The sequence below is a fragment of the Rhinatrema bivittatum genome, chromosome 5 (assembly GCF_901001135.1).
Source record: "Rhinatrema bivittatum chromosome 5, aRhiBiv1.1, whole genome shotgun sequence".
NCBI classification, from domain to species: Eukaryota; Metazoa; Chordata; class Amphibia; order Gymnophiona; family Rhinatrematidae; genus Rhinatrema; species Rhinatrema bivittatum.
This window is the reverse complement of record NC_042619.1, coordinates 7,811,435-7,832,709: the sequence shown is the minus strand read 5'-3', so window position 1 is coordinate 7,832,709 and position 21,275 is coordinate 7,811,435. Positions and strand designations below refer to the sequence as shown.

Below are 21,275 nucleotides of genomic sequence, written 5' to 3'. Positions count from 1 at the left end.
GGATTTGGTGCAGTTTCTGAAAGAAAGCAGCTTGCTCTTTATTGGTAGCATATATATTAACCGAAGTGTAAGTTAAGCCATTCACAACTATTCGTAGAAGCAGGTATCTTCCCTGGGGATCTTGAATTCTGAGAGTGCTTTCACATATGAAACTGGCTAAGTACATACATAAAATTGCACTCTCCAAACAGAAACCTCAGATCAGCTATTAAAGGACTGTTAAAGATTCCACCTGCTCATTCCAAACAACTCACTTCAACGCAAAAGAAAGCAATTTCTCTAGGAAGCCCTAAACTCTGGAACACCCTACCAATCGAACTCAAAACACAACAAAACTTAAAAACTTTCAAAAAAGATCTAAAAACCTGGATGTTTACCAAAGCCTACCAACTCATCCAATGAATCTAAAACACCACTTGCCCCCTAACGATACCATGCAAACATGTGGAACCAATGCGAGAAAGTAACATACCACATAATGAAATCGATATAGCTTGACCTACGAACTACGGGTATAAAACCGACAATATCTGTTAAAATTCACATGAACCTTTTGGAAACTCTGTTAAACATCGAAACTTTGTAAACCGTTGTGATGGCGAAATCGAACGACGATATATAAAACTCGATAAATAAATAAATTCTTAGAAAACAGTATACATTCCCCTGTGTATTTCGCAGCTTTACAACAAGGAGCAAAAAACAACTGTGAGAATCTAGAGGAGCGAAGTAAATATTCATGTTGTTGTGTTTTGTGTCTCTTGGACGAATATAATATCAGACCTGGTTAATTCCAGCTCTCGGAACAAAAGAGTCCTCTTATAAGGGGAGTGAAGCCCTCTGGCATTAATAGAGGTTATACGAAAAGGTGGCATTTATCTAGAAAAACAATAAAGTTCTGAAAAAAAAAAACAACTTTAATAATTTGCCCAAGCAATCACTCCTTTACAGTGGCTGAATGTTACTGAGAGCAGATAGAATACATAAAATTTCAAAACCAAGTTAAGGGCCCAACTGTAAAAGCGAATATACATACACGTCCACTCAGTGACATCACATTCAGGTATAAAAAGGAAAAAGAATTCCTTCGAAAAATGCAAATAAAAGGCAGCAACCCAACCCCAGAGATGTAAACTGGCCTGCATATAAACCTCCTTGCAGGTCTTTACTACTACCCTCAGGGGAGGAGTTACCATCAACAGTGGAGTGGAGCCCCAGCACCACTCAGGTACTAATGAAACATGAAAAACAATATATAAATAATAGCAAGTAATTATAAAAAAAACAAAACTAAGAGACTAGAAGCCATATGCAAAGATGTCCAGAACTGTATGCATTTTAAATGACAGCTTGGGAAATACCAGTATTGAAAGGCATCGCCCATCATAGTTGGAGAAAAGAGTCAGGTTGTGCCTTTATTAGACATAGATCCTCTTGCATGGCGACGAAGCCTACTGTTGTGTTTTCCTATGCGTTGCCACGTTGGAATTGCAGCTTTTACATTGGGCTGTTTAGCAGACTTAGTGGACATCGATGAGCCTGCAAAGCCTCGTGGTGTTAAAATTGGAAGTGCATCATCCGGGGAGCATATTTTGTATGTGGTGCCCTCTAGGGAAAAGGAGTATTAGGTACGGGTGCAACCCGTACCTAATATTGTCTTTTCTTAGGAAAGCTGTAACTTCCTTTAAGTCCTGCCGATTTTGGAGCATAGCTTGAGAGAGGTCAGCAAAAATGGAAATTTCTTGATCCTCCCATTGCCAGATATTTTGCTTTTTGGCTGCGAAGGCCACATTTCTTTAACTGTAAAATTATGGAAGCAAACCACAACATCTCTGCTATGATTTGCCATAGATGCTCATAGGGCTCGATGTGCCCTGTCTAATTTAATATCAGGAAGATCAGATCCAGCCTCTGCTTGAGAGGAATCCAGTAGGAACTTGCAAAAGCGTGTAATCCGTGCCGTGCAGTCCTCATTTTCAGGGAACTCTTTAAAACCTCGGAAACGCAGATTGTTTCTTCGCGCCCGATTTTCAAGATCTGCTAACTTTACCTTTAGAAGCTGGTTGTCCTCCTTAACATCTTTAGACATTTCAACTTGGCAATAGAGGTGAGTGTCCAGGTCATCTACCCAATGGCCCAGGGTTGCTATCTCTCCACGGATTTCTTCCGTATGCTCCAACATTTCTTGTCGGTAGGTTTTAAAATCTTTGTGCAGGCTGGTGAACCACTCGCTGAACTCAGCTCTGGTGAGAAGTTCCGAGTCTGAGTTAGTGGAGATAGCACTGAGCAGATCCTCCTCCAGGCCTGGCATGTCAGTACCATCTTGGCTGTCTCACACGCCGTCACCGCACCCCTCTGCTGCATTGTTGTCATCTTTACACTTGGAGGTTATGCTAGTAATTCTTGACCCCAGGCACAGTTCTGAATTGTAAAAATAGACCCAGAAAAGGCTTCGATTGAGGCTAATTAACTGAGCAGTGTCGGGAGCTCGTGGATCAAGCAGCTATCTCTGCTGATGTCACTTCCTCCGCAATTCCTGAATCTTAATACGAAGCACAACTACCACCAGCACAGGGCATTCGCCAGTGGTATGGCAGACTCCCATTGTCTCTTGCTAGTCAAAATTCTTGCTGTCATATTTTGAACTGTTTGTAACTTAGCCAACTTCTTACTGCAATAAAATGGCAGAACCAGTGAACTGTGCTTAATCCTGCCTGACTTTGGAGCCACAAAGAAGACTGCTGGTTCCTTAGCCTCACTTTTTCCTTCTCCTGTCCTCATGGTTATGCGTCTAACCAAACGTTGAAGGCTTTAGTAGCACACTGTTCTAGTAGCTGCATCAGTCCTGGAGGAAACTGGATTCTCTGCAGGTCATGAGACCTTTTATTGTACTAATCTAAGATTTATCCAAAGGTGTGTTACATGAACATGGAAGACCACACAGATCCCGTCCTCCGCTTTCATTGTGGGCTTGAATGCACATGTGCAGCATCTTCAGATAATTCTTAAACATCTTGTCCCAAAATGTCAAGAATCCAGGCTTTTGACTTGGCATTCAGTTGATTGTCAGGGGCCTGATGTAAAAGGACTCACCAAGCCTTTCTCACCCTGGATTCACTTCACGTTTTGTTGAAATAGGACAGCTTTTGAAATAGTAGGGTCCATTGGTCTTCTGCTCACCCGGGAGTGACATGAACAAGTGCTGGTAGCTGTCAGAGCTGTTGGCAGGAGGAGGAGGTTAAAGCCTCTCCTCCTCCAGCTCTTGCGGGGTTGAGGGATGTGGATTTTTACCGCAGCTAGGCAAAGAGTGCGTCAAACTAGGTCGAGAGTACAATGTACAAATCTTATCTTTGTTTAAATCTTCACTGATGTGTACTGTGCTGCTCGTACCTCTGACTGTGCATGTAAAACTGCCCCCAGACCATAGCCCACCACCAAAACCTCACCTGAAGTTACTATTTGACCCTCCTATAGTGGTATAAAAAGTTGATTGGTTGTGCCTCCCCAGAGGCGCTCTCTACTCCACTCCATGCCACTCCTCTTCCCTCTCCCCTCCCCTCTCTCCTGCCCAAAATGGGATTTGCGATATTTAGCGGAAATCCCGGTTCAGGCATATCGCACGGCATAACGCCAGGAAAAAAGGTGTAGTTATTTTTGCGTTAAAAAATGTCCGATAATGTGCATTACGCTATCGCATGCAATGTTAAACAACCCTTGTTTTCATAAACTCTGCCCAAACTCCTCTTTTGATTTAATTTTTAGAATTTGCATACGCATCTTGCGATGCGTTAATTATTGGATGTGTTACGGCATTCTCGCAGGTGTTAGGGCCCTAACGCGATTTGATGAATGACCCCTTTGGTTAGGAATTGTTGTCTCATTGGTTTAAAACTCAGTGTGATTCAGAATTTATTTTTTACACATGTTCATTTCTTTTATCTCGTGTTAAACATGTTGTTAAAGGTATTTTTTAACTTTGCAATATTGCTTTTGTACTCAATACATTAGTGCTTCTTTGCCTTACTTGGAATTTTTTGCTGTATTTATTTATTTGTTTGAAAAATGTATATGCCGCATCATCTACAATTCTGAGCAGCTTACAATAAAACATACATAATGATTACAACTTACAATATGCATAATTTCCACTACAAACAGACATACAAAGTAAAACTAATAAAATAAATCATATAAAAGACATATAAAATGCATTTAAAATAATAAAACGACATACTTCTGCTCTCACTGCTAAATTAAACTAGTTAAAAAAAAATGCCAGTTGAAAGAAATCCGTGTTGAGTTGTTTCTTAAGTCTTAGAATATTCCTGCTTGCGTAATGATGCACTGAATGTTCAGCTAATGTTATATGCAGGCAGCTTTATCCGGATAACTTCTCTGCTTACTGAATATTGACCTCAGAGTTTCCAGGAAACCTCCTGTAGAATGGAGTCTGCCCAGAAACACAAACTTTATGTTAATTCTCGGATCCTGTGGAAATGGCAGGCCTAAAAGTTTGAGCTGGGAAAGAATATGCTATAATGCCTTGTTTATTCTGCATAATTCCAGATAGTTAGGGCCGCGACAGAGCCCTCCCCCCAACCCTGCCACCAGGTCCTCTGTCCTTTCTTTAACATGGTCTACACCAACAGCAGCAGGAGGGCACCTCTGCTGGCCGTTTACTAAGAGTTAAAGGATTGGAGCTGCTGTGAGCTTTACCGCATTATGAAAGAGTCGTTAGCTTCTCAGCATTAGTGTTCTCCTGGTCAGACCTATTCCCATTGTAAGGACTGGAATTTGTTGTCAGAATCTGACAGGTTAGAGCAGGTTCCCACTTCAATTCATTTAACTGTTTCTTCTCTCTCCAACAGCCTCCAGTTTGTCGGGCCCAGTTCGCCAGCGCCTGGTGGATTCTCAGCTGGCTCTTGGATCTCAGAGGTTGGTAGAGAGTCATGTACCAGGGCAAAGTGAGCCTGGCCAAGCTGTGCCTTACCTGCCTCCCAGAATGTCTCTCCGGCGAGTGCGCAGCCTCTCCCATGGACAGTCTTTCAGTTCTGAGGTTCACGGGAGCGTGCCATCACCCACCTCTTCCTCTTCCTGCACTTCTGCTTCTCATGCTCACCCTGTCTATTACCATCACTCCACCACCTATTATCTCCAGATGGACTCCATTCCCGACCTGCCCCCTCCTGACATCACCTCTGGGATCCCCACTTGCTCTGCCAGCACTGGGTATAACATACTTTCTCTTCCTCTTTGATTTGCTGTGCATTCTCAGCTTGCCTTGCCTTTGCATCGTGCTTTGTCTCGCTTTTCCTCATCACTTACACTTCTGTGGAACCTATGTTCTCTCGCAGGATATTTTGCTCTGTCGGTTTCTGGATTTAGAATAACCTGCATTTACACAGTGCCATTACCTTCCTAGGATCTCAATGCAATTTACTTTCACAGTAATAACGTGTTTTAATGGAGCACCCAAAGAAAGCAAAACCAGTGTGAGGACTAGTTAAAAGTATACAGTCTCAGGAGAGAATTTAGGGTCCATAATATGCAGCAGGGGGGTCATCAATAGAGCACCCAGCTTGGGTTCCAGTGCACATCCCCTACAGATCAGACAGAGAGCCCTAGCACCCTTTACAGAAGGCACTGGAGCCAGGCAGCATGAACCCTAGGATGATAAGAAAGAGAGATCTTGGTGAATATACAGGCATTTTGTTCAGGCAATTTTTGGAGACAGAAGTGATTCCAGAGGATTCTCAAAAGTGAGAGTAGCAAAGAGACTGGTAACTGGAAGTCAATTACTTTAGTCTCTGTGAAGGATAAATTGAATTGAATCGCTACTAACAGAAAGGCTAGTGCAGTATCATTTATCCTACAAATTAGAGGATCCGAGCTTGCATGGAGATGTTCTGTGTTTCTATAGAAGAAATCCGATCCATTTCTTTGAGTGACCAAAGAATTAGATCAGGTATGAGTTCTTTAAACCTTTTGACCATGCCCCATATGGGTGGCTTGTAAGTAAACCATTCAGCTTGCGGATGGATAAACTACTGGGCGACAGAGGGTAGTAAGTGATAACCCAGTTTTCCTTGGAGTGAGTTCTATTTATCAGTGGAGTGCCTTAGGGTGGGTTCTGTTCGGTAGTTTTGTAAGTGATATTGCACAGAGGTTAATAACATAAATGGACATGGGCCAAAGCAGTGACCCCCTTGAGGAAGAGCACCAAGCTGTGGTCATCTCCTCTGTTCATGCTGCCCACCCTGATGCACAGACTCTGTGCTGGGAATTTAATAAGCAATGTGACTCTCCACCTGTACGGTGCGGGGACCTCACTAATCCTGACCACAGTGGAAGACTCTAGTAATACACTTTTATCCATGTGTACTAACCAACTGTGTAAACAACTGATTTTTAACCTGCTGCGTGCAGACATGCAATTTGCACAGTACCACCAGAGCCAAGCTCTTGCAGTTGACTGGGAGATGATGGCTGTGTCCCTGACTTGTTATCCTGTTATGGCATTGCTCTAGCTCAGAAGTTTTTCTGCTCATTGGCCCCTTCTACTTCTCATGAATTGAGAGTAGGGTGTGGGCCTGAACCTACCTCTGCTTCATCCCTCAGTTTGTGTCACTACTATGCATAGCAGCTTTCCAATAAATAAAACAATGGTTAATACTTTCAGCGTGAAACAGGAAAAATCCCTTAAACTTAGAAGTTTTTTTGTATTTCTACAGGACTCCCAGAAGCTAGTCCGACAAGAACTAAAATGGCAAATATTTTCTTTTCTTTGAATGAAATTACTGGATGTCTTCATTAAAAAGTTCCAATCCAGCTTAAATAAATCAATGCCTGCATGGTTTCATGAGGTGGTCAGGATGCTGATTCGTCCCATCCTCAACGCAGCACGTCCAGCTCTTTGCTCTTACCTACTTTCTATGAGATAAGCCAGTTGTAGGCCATAATAAAGTTTTATTCATGAGCCATATCTGTAGTTCTGAGCTGCATATGTGAAGTCCTTCTGAACTAGGTGTGTTGTTACTGGTGCAGCAGAATGGATTAATGTCCCTCACTGAGCAAGCGTTGACAAGTTTTCAGCACCTTACTGTGTACTAGCACATAGGGCACACATTACAGGATTTCATAAGGCCACAAGTTCAGTAGGTTGTTGAAATCCTTCAGCACACTCCCTGGAGAATGTTTTAATTTAAATAACTAATGTCCTGGATTATATTAAACATATTCTGATAGAAGGAGAGAGGCTTAAATAGGTAGAGGAAGAATAGCAACTTGTACTGGAGAGAAGTGCGGCCCAGATGAGCCATGCATGGTGTGGGCATGACACGGGTAGTGACATAGGATGCGTTCTCCAGCTGATCTTTGCATGCTATAGGTGTGACACCTTGTGACATGGGATGTGTTCTCCGGATGAGCCATGCATGGTATGGGCATGACACGGGTAGTGACATAGGATGCGTTCTCCAGCTGATCTTTGCATGCTATAGGTGTGACACCTTGTGACATGGGATGTGTTCTCCAGCTGAGCCGTGCATGGAGTGGTCATTGCACCTTCTGGGGGCATGGGATGCCATGACCCCTCGTGCCACAAGATGCATTTTCCAGCCGATTAATGATATGGGAATGACATGGGATGTGTTCTCCAGCCGAGCCATGCTTGGAGTGGGCATAACATTTTGTGGAGGGACAGCAAAAGGAATGCCTGGACTAAGAAGTACTTTGTTTGATTCTGTTTGAATACTTTGCCTGTTTTTCCTTTCCTTAGTTTTTAAGTAAAGTTCTGGATTAAAACAGGATATAGACTTGAATGAAATACACTCATCAGACTTGCAAAAAATAATCCTAACTCTCAGTGACCTGAGCTCATTTGTACCCATTGTAACCAAGGACTGACTCAGAGTGGGGGAGACTAGCTTCTTTTCTGCCCCTTCCAAAGTGCTGTATAATAAACAATCCAGTATAAGCAATAGGTACATAATAAATCCATTAATAAAAATTCATGCATACATAAAAATAAAAGGATACAGTAAAAATAAATAGCATTGCATAAATCAAAGCAATATAATAGAAAATAAATAGATCAATAGTAATTAATTTCCAAGAAATATTTCCACAGAGAGGAATAAATTACATTAGCAGAGAAAATAAACCACTAATGTTATAAAACCAGTTCTAATCAAACAGCACATCTTAAATGACAAAATTTAATAAATCTAAATTTTATTACAACAAAAAAACCTCTGTTAAACCCTATCAAATAGACTGTTTCTTATTTATTCATGAACCTTTGTATCTCACTGATCGTAAGAAATCTTGTTCTCAGCAGATCATTTTAGAACATATAGAGCTTATTTTGTAACATTGCACACCTCAAGTGGCTTTGAATATTTTCTCACCAAATCTACCCCACACACGCACTTCCTATCATGCTCACAGCATTTTTTCTTGAAAATTTGCACACATAGTTTTGGAAATGCAAAAATGTGCATGTAATTGGAAACCCGTCCTCAAGGCCACCTCTAAAACGTCTCTGCTCAGTTGCAGCTAAACTTTAAATCCCCATGTGTGCGGGGAAAATGAGGGTTACGAGCGAGGCCGGTCCTTGCATGCGCTGCATGCATCTTCAAAGGGGCCCAGCCATGCACAAAACTCCTGTTATGTGCAAAAGGGCCGGGCCCAAGAAAAGGGGCAGTCCTGGAGGCGGAGAGGGGTGGAGCTGGAGGTGACTGGTCCAGCGGCCATTTGCCACTGTGCTGGGGGATTGCGCGCTGGCAGCCTGCCGGTGCGCGCAACATACGCCAGCTATGAGGTGGCGTATGAGGTGGCCAATTATGTAAAAGTCCATTTTTGTGGGTAGAACAATTTTACTCACACCTTTGAATATTACCCTCATAAACTACAAATATAAGATGTAAACATGTATCATGTGATAGGATAACCAACCAAAGACAGCAACCACATCTAAAAAATAAAATGTCTAATCCCTGAAGGCATATATCAAATGAAAAAGACCCAAACATAACATCCACCAACTAAATACAGTTTTAATCAATATAAAAGTACACTCGCAGTACAAATATACATAAAATACATATTATAAATGTACATATTACATACTTCCCCCGTAATCATACAAATATATAGAAATTTCAGTGATCTCAGCACATCAACAAGGTTAGCTTAGCAACATTGCTGCTACAACACTAAACCCCATTATATCTACAAAAAATAGTCACAAAATGTTTGTAGTAATATTACCCAATCAATACCCCTTACCTGGTTTTCTGTCAACTTAGCGGCGCAACTATTATATGACCTTCATAATAGGCATCATTGTGTGGTAATGTTACCTTCAATCACTCTGCCTTATGTTTAATCATTGGTCAGTCCATATATATTTTTTGTGTTTGCTAGTAAAGTGCTTTTGTGCTTTTAAAACAATCTCAATTCCCTCTTCATTATATGATAACTTCCACTTATCTTGATGATGGTCTTTATTGCTGTTCTTGTCCGATTGTTGTCTGCAATGTATAAATTCCACACATTGCTTCTCCGTGCCGACTGCAATGTGAAAAACTCCTCACATTGCTGCTCCATGCCCAACACTGTACAATGTTTCGGACTGTGTCGTCCTTCCTCAAGGGCGAAATCTGCGCCATAAACACAACCTTCATAAGTCACAAATTACATAGTTCCCATAAATTATCCAAGTGTACTGCTCGCTACTCACTGATTCCCCGGCATGGCATTTCTCAGCGTTTTTTCTTTCTTTCTCTTCCGGTTCTCTTACCCGCCTAAATTTTAAACCCTCTTGCCAAGTGACGTGACTGACACGTCACTTCTGGGGTTTATAATGAATACCAGTCAATCACACTATTTAAACCTAATGGTGTGACAGTGCTCATCCAAAAAATCCATTGTTGTTCCTTCAGATTTAACAAAAAATTCGGATCCCCTCCCCGCACATTCTTTGGAATGACCTCTAGAACACGCCATTGCAGTTGTTGAAAAATATGTTGTTTTTCTTTGCAATGAGCTACCATCGGGGCCAGCATTTTTCCCGTGGTAATGCAACTGCGGTGCTCTATCAATCTTACACGGATTTGGCGTTTGGTACGCCCGATGTAATACAAGTTACAGGGACAGATGATTAAATAAACTACCCTAGATGAATCACAGTCTGTATATTGGCGTGCCCTATGCGTTTTGCCATTTTTGTCTGTCCAATCCTCCCCCTTTATCGTTTGTTGACACATCGAGCAACGATTACATGGCCAATGTCCACTGTTGTCATCTATCCGCGGATTAACTTGTGGAGATAAAAATGAATGTGTAAAGTGGTCACCAATATTCCTACCTCTACTATATGCTACAATCGGAACCTCTCGGAAGATGTCATGTGTTTTTAAAACAGACCAGTGATGGCGAATTAAAGAGGCAATTTTACCTGCTTTATTGGAAAATGGTAAAGTGCATACTATTTTTTGTTCTTCTACTTCTGATGTTTTATCTAACAGGAGCCATTGTCGTTCGGCATTGTAAGCTCTCTTATATGCCCTTTTAATGCTTTTAGCAGGATACCCTCGTACAAGCAGCCTCGTTTTTAATTGTTCAGCTTGCCGTATGAATTCATCCTTAGTATTACAAATTCTTTGCAATCTTAGGAACTGTCCTATTGGTAAATTGTCCCGCAATTGAAATGGATGGAAGCTAGAATAATGTAAGAGAGTATTTCTTTCACATTCCTTGCGATACAAAGTGGTGGAAAAACCACTATTTTCTTTCGTTATCGCAATATCTAAGAACTGAATACAAGTGTGATGATATGTGCTTGTGAATTGTAAATTCTCATCTATAGTATTTAACCATTGAAGAAAATTTTTTAAACTAACTTCATCGGCATGCCACACACAAAATATATCGTTGATATATCTCGTCCAATTGGACACATGTTGGAATTGTGGTGCAGAATACAATTTCTTCTCCTCAAAGTCCCTAACATATAAGTTTGCTATCAATATCATCACACTTGTATTCAGTTCTTAGATATTGCGATAACAAAAGAAAATGGTGGTTTTTCCACCACTTTGTATCACAAGGAATGTGAAAGAAATACTCTCTTACATTATTCTAGCTTCCATCCATTTCAATTGCGGGACAATTTACCAATAGGACAGTTCCTAAGATTGCGAAGAATTTGTAATACTAAGGATGAATTCATACGGCAAGCTGAACAATTAAAAACGAGGCTGCTTGTACGAGGGTATCCTGCTAAAAGCATTAAAAGGGCATATAAAAGAGCTTATAATGCCGAACGACAATGGCTCCTGTTAGATAAAACATCAGAAGTAGAAGAACAAAAAATAGTATGCACTTTACCATTTTCCAATAAAGCAGGTAAAATTGCCTCTTTAATTCGCCATCACTGGTCTGTTTTAAAAACACATGACATCTTCCGAGAGGTTCCGATTGTAGCATATAGTAGAGGTAGGAATATTGGTGACCACGTTACACATTCATTTTTATCTCCACAAGTTAATCCGCGGATAGATGACAACAGTGGACATTGGCCATGTAATCGTTGCTCGATGTGTCAACAAACGATAAAGGGGCAGGATTGGACAGACAAAAATGGCAAAACGCATAGGCACGCCAATATACAGACTGTGATTCATCTAGGGTAGTTTATTTAATCATCTGTCCCTGTAACTTGTATTACATCGGGCGTACCAAACGCCAAATCCGTGTAAGATTGATAGAGCACCGCAGTTGCATTACCACGGGAAAAATGCTGGCCCCGATGGTAGCTCATTGCAAAGAAAAACAACATATTTTTCAACAACTGCAATGGCGTGTTCTAGAGGTAATTCCAAAGAATGTGCGAGGAGGGGATCCGAATTTTTTGTTAAATCTGAAGGAACAACAATGGATTTTTTGGATGAGCACTGTCACACCATTAGGTTTAAATAGTGTGATTGACTGGTATTCATTATAAACCCCAGAAGTGACGTGTCAGTCACGTCACTTGGGCAAGAGGGTTTAAAATTTAGGCGGGTAAGAGAACCGGAAGAGAAAGAAAGAAAAAACGCTGAGAAACGCCATGCCGGGGAATCAGTGAGTAGCGAGCAGTACACTTGGATAATTTATGGGAACTATGTAATTTGTGACTTATGAAGGTTGTGTTTATGGCGCAGATTTCGCCCTTGAGGAAGGACGACACAGTCCGAAACATTGTACAGTGTTGGGCACGGAGCAGCAATGTGAGGAGTTTTTCACATTGCAGTCGGCACGGAGAAGCGATGTGTGGAATTTATACATTGCAGACAACAATCGGACAAGAACAGCAATAAAGACCATCATCAAGATAAGTGGAAGTTATCATATAATGAAGAGGGAATTGAGATTGCTAGTAAAGTGCTTTTGTGCTTTTAAAACAAACACAAAAAAATATATATGGACTGACCAATGATTAAACATAAGGCAGAGTGATTGAAGGTAACATTACCACACAATGATGCCTATTATGAAGGTCATATAATAGTTGCGCCGCTAAGTTGACAGAAAACCAGGTAAGGGGTATTGATTGGTTAACATCGTTTGTAAATTAACCCTCACCACAGTATATTCTGCTATCGTTCTAAGTGGATTTTGATGATGTAGTAATATTACTATATCTCAGCAATGTTGCTGTTGCAATAATTTCATGTATGCACTACTGGTATAATCCTACTACTTATATAATCCCTACAAAGGGCTTTTGTTTTGTCATATTTAACAGCTTCGTCAGGGGATTCCTATCAGTATCAGCATGTCGAGTCTTCTTAAATTCCACATGGTTATAATGACACCTGAAGTCAGCAACATATATAAGATTAAAAAATGTTACACAAATGTAAACAAAAATCTTTCTACTGTCTCACCAAAATATTCACTACTAAATTTAAACTACCTCATTGTAATCTGCCCATTTTACAAATATATAATCTTGTTGATGTGCTGAGGTCACTGAAATTCCTATATATTTGAATGATTGAGGGAAGTTTGTAATGTGTACATTTATAATGTGTATTTTATGTGTATGTGTATTGTGAGTGTACTTTTATATTGATTAAAATGTATTTACTTGGTGGATGTTTTGATTGGTTCTTTTTCATTTGATGTAGTTTGAGATTTATTAGACCCAGGTATTTAGACCTCCACGTTTGGTTGTTTTAACCCCTGAAGGCTCCAAGCCCAGTGATGGACAAATCAGAATTATAGGACTCCTCCATTGTTCCTGAGACACAGTCTTCTTAATACTATCTTGTCAGACCAATAAATGTAAACAAATGGTAACACTTAGGGCCAGTTTCATTGAGTGCATAAAACCATGTCACGTGGAATAAACTGCATGTTGTCTTAGTGCTGTCCTATCGGACCTATAAATCTAAAACGTGAAAGAAAGGTAGGGCTGGTTTGTAATAGCTTTCATAGGCTTTATTAAACAGCCAGGGCTTCTAGCCTTCGTAACTCTTTAGGGAGCAGGCGCAGAAGAAGAGGTGATCTGCCACTGAGTGCTGATTATGCTGATCTGAATGTGCCAGCAGGCACGGAAGTCATCAGGTGCCAGATTTCGCCATTATGTTGGGAGCCAATGCAGTCCCTTTAATACTGGAGTAATAGTTATCGCTGGCTCTAGACCCTGGACCTATTCTTGTAGCCATATTTTGATTTAACTGCAGTTTGTGTGTCTTTTAGCAGCTCTTACACTAATCAAGCTGGGCTGTTATCAGTGACCGGGTTGCAACTTTAAATTCTTTTACCATCAGATAAGGACACAATTGGCAGATAGACCTCAGAGTGCCATATAGACCCCTTGAAATCTTCTAAGTGTGGTCATTATCCAATGTAACCCCCAAACTCCATACTTCCTCCTTTATACAAAGGATTACTCCATCTAAGGTTAGGGAAATATTCCTATTCAATTTGATATTGAATTCTGAACTTATCTTAAGGGTTTCAGTCTTACATGTGTTCAGCCTGAATTCATTTCTTGTCATGCACAGATGGATGGTCTTTAGGCATTTGTTGATCTTAGTCTGTAACTCATATTAAGTCCAGGCTTAAGGGAACAAAAAGCTGGACATCTTTTTATTAGGTCTGCTACCTATTTCATGCCCAGTTGAATAAAAGAGATAAGATACTTATCACACACTGTACTTTAGGACACGAGATGCAGAGCAAAGCCCATTCAAACTGATTGTAATCTAAACCAGGTAGGGCTGTTCCCCCCCCCCCCCCCCCCCCCCCAGGGCAGCAGGCTGGTCAGTTCATACCACAGGACACTTTATCTGCTTTTACCCAGATAGACCATTGGCATTCCCCTTTCATGTAAGCATTAAGAGGCCAATGTTCAAATGCATTTACCTGAATAACACAAGTTATCCAGCTATATGGCGAGTTAACTTTGTCAAATAAGTTTGTATCCAGCTAAAAGGTGGATAAGCAAGGGACATTCTTGGTAACTTATCTGGCTACCCCCTACAGTAGGAGTTAACTGATAAGTTTTTTCAGCTAACTCTAGCTGTGTCCTGCAACAAGTCTAAAATTACCCAGCCTGAATCAGTTACTGCCTCACCCAAGCTGTAAACCATGGGTCCTGCCAGGGGCTCTGAGTCGGGCCGCTAGACCCATTAGCTGCATATTTGTTACTTATTTATTTTTTTAAGTCAGCATGGCCACCTAACCGGCTATGATCTTTTGAGGCCGGATAACTTTAAACTAACCAGTAATTTTCAAAATACAGCTGAATAGATTCTAAGTTTTTCGGCTACAGGAAGCTGGATAACTTTAATCAATGATATTCAGTGGGAGGTTTATCTCACTGAATATCCAAGATGACTTATCTAGCTAAAGTTAGCTGGACAAGTTATCCATTCTGTTTTTTCTTTTTTTTATCTATATTATCCTCTAAAAATATTACTCTAAAGATGAGAGCAGACAGTGGTACACTGTCTTCCTGCCCTATCTTTCCTGTTCAAATCATGTTCCCAGCAACAGAAAATTAAATTTGCTGCTGGGGATGATGTAAGAAGACAGCTTGACTCTGCAGGATCGGCGTCTAGCACAAATCTGCCATGACGCGGGAGGCAAAAGGGAATAAGTTCTGGTCTTTGCAGCTCCAGGTCTCCGATCTTCTCACATTCACCACTGAACACTTGGAGGCCAGGAGGAGACAGTATCATGTCCACATCCTATAGGATAAAATCTCTTCTTTAGTAACCATTATAGTTTAAAAAGCAGGAAATCTGAAATGGATGTCACACTTCTTTCACGAGCACTGGAAATCTATAGTGCATGTATTAGAGTCACTGCACGCAGCAATGCACAGTGTGTATCAGTGTCTTGGGCTTTCTGTAGTGGCCATAGGGCCTGGCTTCCGGCCACCTTAGCTGTAGAATAGTTGTTGCACTCTTACACATTTGTGCATTACCGCTTGCCAGATTCATGATCACGGTGACTGGAAGAGGCTTCCTGTTGCTCAGACCCAGCAGTGTACCCATGCACAGTGTCACATGAGGAAGTGATCTGCATTAACACTGTTTAGCGTTCTGCATCCACGAGATTACCAGACGCAGTTTCCTCTTCCTCCAGGGGACAGATCCTGCTGAAACTTTCAGTCTGCATTATGAAACTGGCTTCCCCTTTATTCCCATTCCTAAAACATAACATTAGAAAGCACAGCCCGGCAGACGTGCTTTGCGTACGTCTGTCGTGCATAAGAGCTTCTCACTCCTGAAGCAGCTGAGCTCTGGAAATGTGAAAACAAAATCTTTCTTCCCAACCAACAGAGCGTGAGAATGATCTTTCTTACCGCGGACTGGCTAACTTTGGTCCTCGCGAGCCACAAACAGGCCAGGTTTTCAGGATATTCACAAGGAATATGCCTGAGAGAGATATCTCATGCACCGCTGGGTATCAGGTTTTCAAGATATTCACTTTTATTTATTTTTTTTATTTAAAATGCTTTTATTCTGCAATCTCCATAAAAAAGTTCAGTGCGGATTACAATATAACAATCATAAAACAACTAAAAACAAACATATACAAAGAAGAACATCACCAACATTATTTATTTTTTTTATTTAAGGTTTTTTTATACCGGCATTCAAGAACTCGTTCTCATCATGTCGGTTTACAGAAAACAGGGGTGCAAAAATATAACCAAAAACATAGATAAACATGGAGAAGAGAAGCAGTTACAATTAACAAGGGTTCATGAACTGGGACTATAAGAAATAAAAGAGATAGATGAGGATAATTATATACAAGTGTACAATGTAAATAAGGAGTCCTCTATAAATACAAGAGAACAAAATAAATATGGAGTCCACTATATACAGCTACTTAGCATAGGAGTCATTGATGTCATTGAGTCATAGGAGACAACATGTATTGTCTCTTTAAAACATTTTAAAATGAGTTATCCCACCTCACCCAAATGCTGCCTCAAAAAATACTGCCTTCAATGCCTTTCTTAAAACTTTTACAACAAATTTGCCTGAGCCAGATATCTCATGCACCGCTGGGTCTCGGGTTCTCAGGATATTCACAATATGCATGAGATATCTCATGCAAATTCATTGTAAATATCCTGAAAACCTGGCCTATTCTTGGCTCCTGAGGACCAGAGTTGACCACCCTTGGTATAGAGGAATCCTCCTTAGGATAGTCTAGAGCAGTGGTTCCCCAACCTGTCCTGGAAGAGCTCCAGCTAGTCAGCTTTTCAGATAAATTTTGCATGAACTGCCTCCATGGTAATCTCATGGATGCAGCAGGCTGAACAGTGGTAATGCACATGAGTGGGTAGCAGATCACTTTCTCGTGACACTGTGCATGGGTGCGCTGCTGGGTTTCTGTAAATGCCATAGCCTCCAGAGTTGAGCATAGTGCTCCAGCTGGTGTCCTTACAGACTCTATGACTGTACTGATCTGTTTGCAAGGATGCACAATGAGAATGAGCCATGCAGATTGGTCATATGGCCTGTGTCAGTACATTGGCCTGATGAATTTTTCAGAGCTTTTTTTTTTTTTTGGCTTCCCATCTGCCACTAGACCTGCTACTCTTCAGGTTTTGTGTGATCCATTAGAGGAGATGGAGATCTTATTGGACTGCTGCTACCACCATTGAAGATCACTCTTTTTGGCATCATCAGTTTTGTTGTTTTTATCTCCATTAATTTCTATAATGAGGTTTGGGTGTTTTTTCCCCTTTGTCATCACTACTTCAGCTCTATACACGATCACAGCTTTGGCTATGCTGAAAGGAATTTCATGCTTAGAGCTTGATTTAGCACGGAATAATTTTCTTTCAGCTTCATCTTGCTTATTTTCTGGACCATGGTTAAGAATCTAGCCAGCTCCTTGAAGGGCTGCCCAAAGCACAAGACATCTGTCATGGAGAGCTGCAAGAAGTGAAGACTGTGTCTCTGCTTGCAGCTTCTGTAGCAAGATGTCACTGCAAATGGTTTAATTTCTAGTCGGACAAGGCTTTGAGCATACCTGGCTGATGTAATTCCAGATCAGAGCTGGTAACTAGTGAAGCAGTCCACACTTGGTCTGAGGCTAGTCCCTGAACTAGGAACAAGTTCCTCTGCCACTCAAGTCAGTCTCACATGTCTTGCCTCCACTGCATGCAGATTTCTCTCATGCATTTTCATTACAAATATCTTGAAAACGTGATCGGCTGGGGGTCACCCCAGACAAGTTTGGGAACCACTGCACTAGACCTCCCCATATATTCTCCCACACCTCAAGAGTATTCTTCACAGCTTGCAGGACATCATTTCCCAACTTCCAAATTTTATGGACTAAGGCTATCCCTTTTGATCTATAGAACTCAGGAGAGCCTATAGCTTCCCTTCTTGGTCTTCTGAAATATCTACATCCGGTCTGGCCAACTCCAGTCCTCAAAAGCTGAAACGGGTCTGGTTTTCAGGATATTGACAATGAATGTGCTTGAGTTAGATTTTCTTGCACTGCCTCCAGGGTATGCAAATTATCTAATGAATATTCTTTATTAATATCCTGAAAACCAGACCTGTTTGTGGCTTTTGAAGAGTGGAGTTGACTACCCCTGGTCTACATACAGGTAAGGGTGGCAACCTCTGTCCACCCTTTCTCACAGGAAAGCATAATTTTGATGGAATAATCCATGCTCTGTGCTTAATAGAGATAAGAAGGCAGACCAAAATACTGCATTTGGGCAACTTCCAGATTTACCATGTCCAGCTCCCTCACTACATCACATTGATCAAATCAGCTTTCAAGAAGCCAGACAGTCATTCATCTGTCCCAGCAGGCTGTGAACCTAAGACTGGATCTCTCTATATACGCACATGCCACATAGCAAGCTAGCAAGTCTGCACATTCCCTAGAATGAAGTGTAAACTTTAGCTCAGAACAGATGATACATTTTATTCCTTTGTGGTCAGTATCTGATCTGTTTGACCTATAATTTGCTTGAGACAGCAATGAAAGCTTCTGCTATGGTAGTTGATGTCAGCAGAAAGAGTGTGCAGTGAGTTTCGGAGAAGACATGCAGGGTAGGCTGATTCACCATGCTCGGGAGATAAATTTCTTTGAAGAGGAGGTGTAAGAGACTGTGAATTTTTTAAAGAACCTTCACAGAACCCTTCAAACTCGCTCTGTTTCCACCACCTCCGATGTTTGTGAGTGGGCTCTAGTGACAGATGTTTCAAGATGCTTCCATGATTCCTCTTGTCCCAGAGGTCAGCCCTCAAGGGTAGCAAGCAGGAGCAGAAGATCTCAAAGTCCATCATGGCCACCCAGTCAGAGGTGGAGGTCAGAGTTTTGATTGGGTCGAGAGGAAATAGTTGTTGTTCCAAGTGCTGGAAGAGCTCTTTGTAAGGAGGAAGTTGAGCTTTTTGCACACTGTTGGCTCCTTATAACTTTATGGTCCAGAAGGTCTAGATATCTCAAAAACAATTACATCTTGTTTGCATCTTTTGTACATTTCTCCAAATTGTCCTTCCAAAAGATCATTCATGCTCATTCTGTACCTAGACCTACTGAGGCTGAAACTCTCCCACCTTACAGGCCCATCGCAAGGGAAACCTTTCTCTCTCAAGCAGAATAAAGCACTTAGAAAGTTCTACAGCTTTTTATTTCTTAGCAACAGGCCAATGTTCTCAGAATCAATACAGTTTCCAGTTGGTTAGTAATTTGCATCTCTTCTTGTTATGCCCTGATAGTTCTGACCAGAGAAAATCATGTCACGGCTCATGCCGTCAGGGCCAGAGCAATGTCGGCTGGTGATCTAGGGTCTACCTCCTTAGAGATTTACAAAGCTGCACTGTGGGCTTCAGTTCATGTCTTGACTTTCCAATTTTTATTTGAAGACTACTTTTAGTTAGGCAATCCCATCTATGTGGCTTGATGCTTTGGCTTGCTTTCAGAGGAAGTGTAATTACTTACCTGTAACTTTCCTTCTCTGAAAGTAGCAGGACAAGCCATGCTATTTATGTGTTCATAACCCATCTCATCATTCCCCAAAGGCCCAAAACAGGAGAACAAATTTTACTCTTGGGAGATTTGAAGCATTTGATAGTCCTTTCTTCCCTTTTGTTTCTGGGTTACCTTTGCTTTTTGAAATTGGCACTGGTGGTAACACACAAGTGCATGCTACGGGAATGGATTACAGGAGACTTGCTTATCCTTTGTGCTATGGCGGGAGCACACAAGTGCATGCTACGAGAATGGATTACAGGAGACTCGCCATCCTTTGCACTATGGCGGGAGCACACAAGTGCATGCTACGGGAATGGATTACAGGAGACTCGCCATCCTTTGCGCTGTGGCGGGAGCACACAAGTGCATACTCTGGGAATGGATTACAGGAGACTCGCCATCCTTTGCGCTGTGGCGGGAGCACACAAGTGCATACTCTGGGAATGGATTACAGGAGACTCGCCATCCTTTGCGCTGTGGCGGGAGCACACAAGTGCATACTCTGGGAAAGGATTGTAAGAGACTCGCCATCCTTTGCACTATGGCGGGAGCACACAAGTGCATACTCCGGGAATGGATTACAGGAAACTCGCCATCCTTTGCGCTGTGGCGGGAGCACACAAGTGCATACTCTGGGAATGGATTACAGGAGACTCGCCATCCTTTGTGCTATGGCAGGAGCACACAAGTGCATGATACGGGAATGGATTACAGGAGACTCGCCATCCTTTGCGCTATGGCGGGAGCACACAAGTGCATACTCTGGGAATGGATTACAGGAGACTCGCCATCCTTTACACTATGGCGGGAGCACACAAGTGCATACTCCGGGAAAGGATTGTAAGAGACTCGCCATCCTTTGCGCTATGGCGGGAGCACACAAGTGCATGCTCCGGGAATGGATTACAGGAGACTCGCCATCCTTTGCGCTATGGCGGGAGCACACAAGTGCATGCTACGGGAATGGATTGTAAGAGACTCGCCATCCTTTGCGCTATGGCGGGAGCACACAAGTGCATGCTACGGGAATGGATTACAGGAGACTTGCTTATCCTTTGCGCTATGGCGGGAGCACACAAGTGCATGCTACGGGAATGGATTACAGGAGACTTGCTTACCCTTTGTGCTATGGCGGGAGTACACAAGTGCATGCTCCGGGAATGGATTACAGGAGACTCGCCATCCTTTGTGCTATGGTGGGAGCACACAAATGCATACTTCAGGAATGGATTACAGGAGACTCGCCATCCTTTGCGCTATGGCGGGAGCACACAAGTGCATACTCCGGGAATGGATTATAGGAGATTCGCCATCCTTTGCGCTGTGGCGGGAGCACACAAGTGCATGCTTCGGGAATGGATTGCAGGAGACTCGCCATACTTTGCGCTACGGCTGGAGCACACAAATGCATACTTCGGGAATGGATTACAGGAGACTCGCCATCCTTTGCGCTATGGCGGGAGCACACAAATGCATACTTCGGGAATGGATTATAGGAGATTCGCCATCCTTTGCGCTGTGGCGGGAGCACACAAGTGCATGCTACGGGAATGGATTGCAGGAGACTCGCCATACTTTGCGCTACGGCTGGAACACACAAATGCATGCTTCGGGAATGGATTATAGGAGATTCGCCATCCTTTGCCCTATGGTGGGAGAAAATGTTGTCCCTTATACAGATGGAGTGCTATGTTGTGTGTGATTTTATCTCATACGGTCCTTAAGGAATATGTATTGGCATGGAAAAGATTCTA

General features: G+C 42.0%; 1 protein-coding gene across 6 annotated transcripts in view; it reads left to right on the top strand.

The window, feature by feature from the left end:
* The window catches only part of STIM1 (stromal interaction molecule 1), a 327,443-nt gene that overhangs the window by 299,790 nt on the left and 6,378 nt on the right, over nt 1-21,275 (top strand). For 2 of the 6 annotated variants that reach the window (XM_029601956.1, XM_029601957.1), the window contains 2 exons: nt 4,869-4,935; nt 6,732-6,982. In XM_029601956.1, the coding sequence (XP_029457816.1) occupies nt 4,869-4,935; nt 6,732-6,747 (83 nt within the window). In that variant the 3' untranslated portion in view covers nt 6,748-6,982. Of the gene's footprint in view, nt 1-4,868; nt 5,230-6,731; nt 6,983-21,275 lie in introns of those variants that run through there. The other 4 variants (XM_029601953.1, XM_029601952.1, XM_029601954.1 and 1 more) reach the window with 2 other exon arrangements.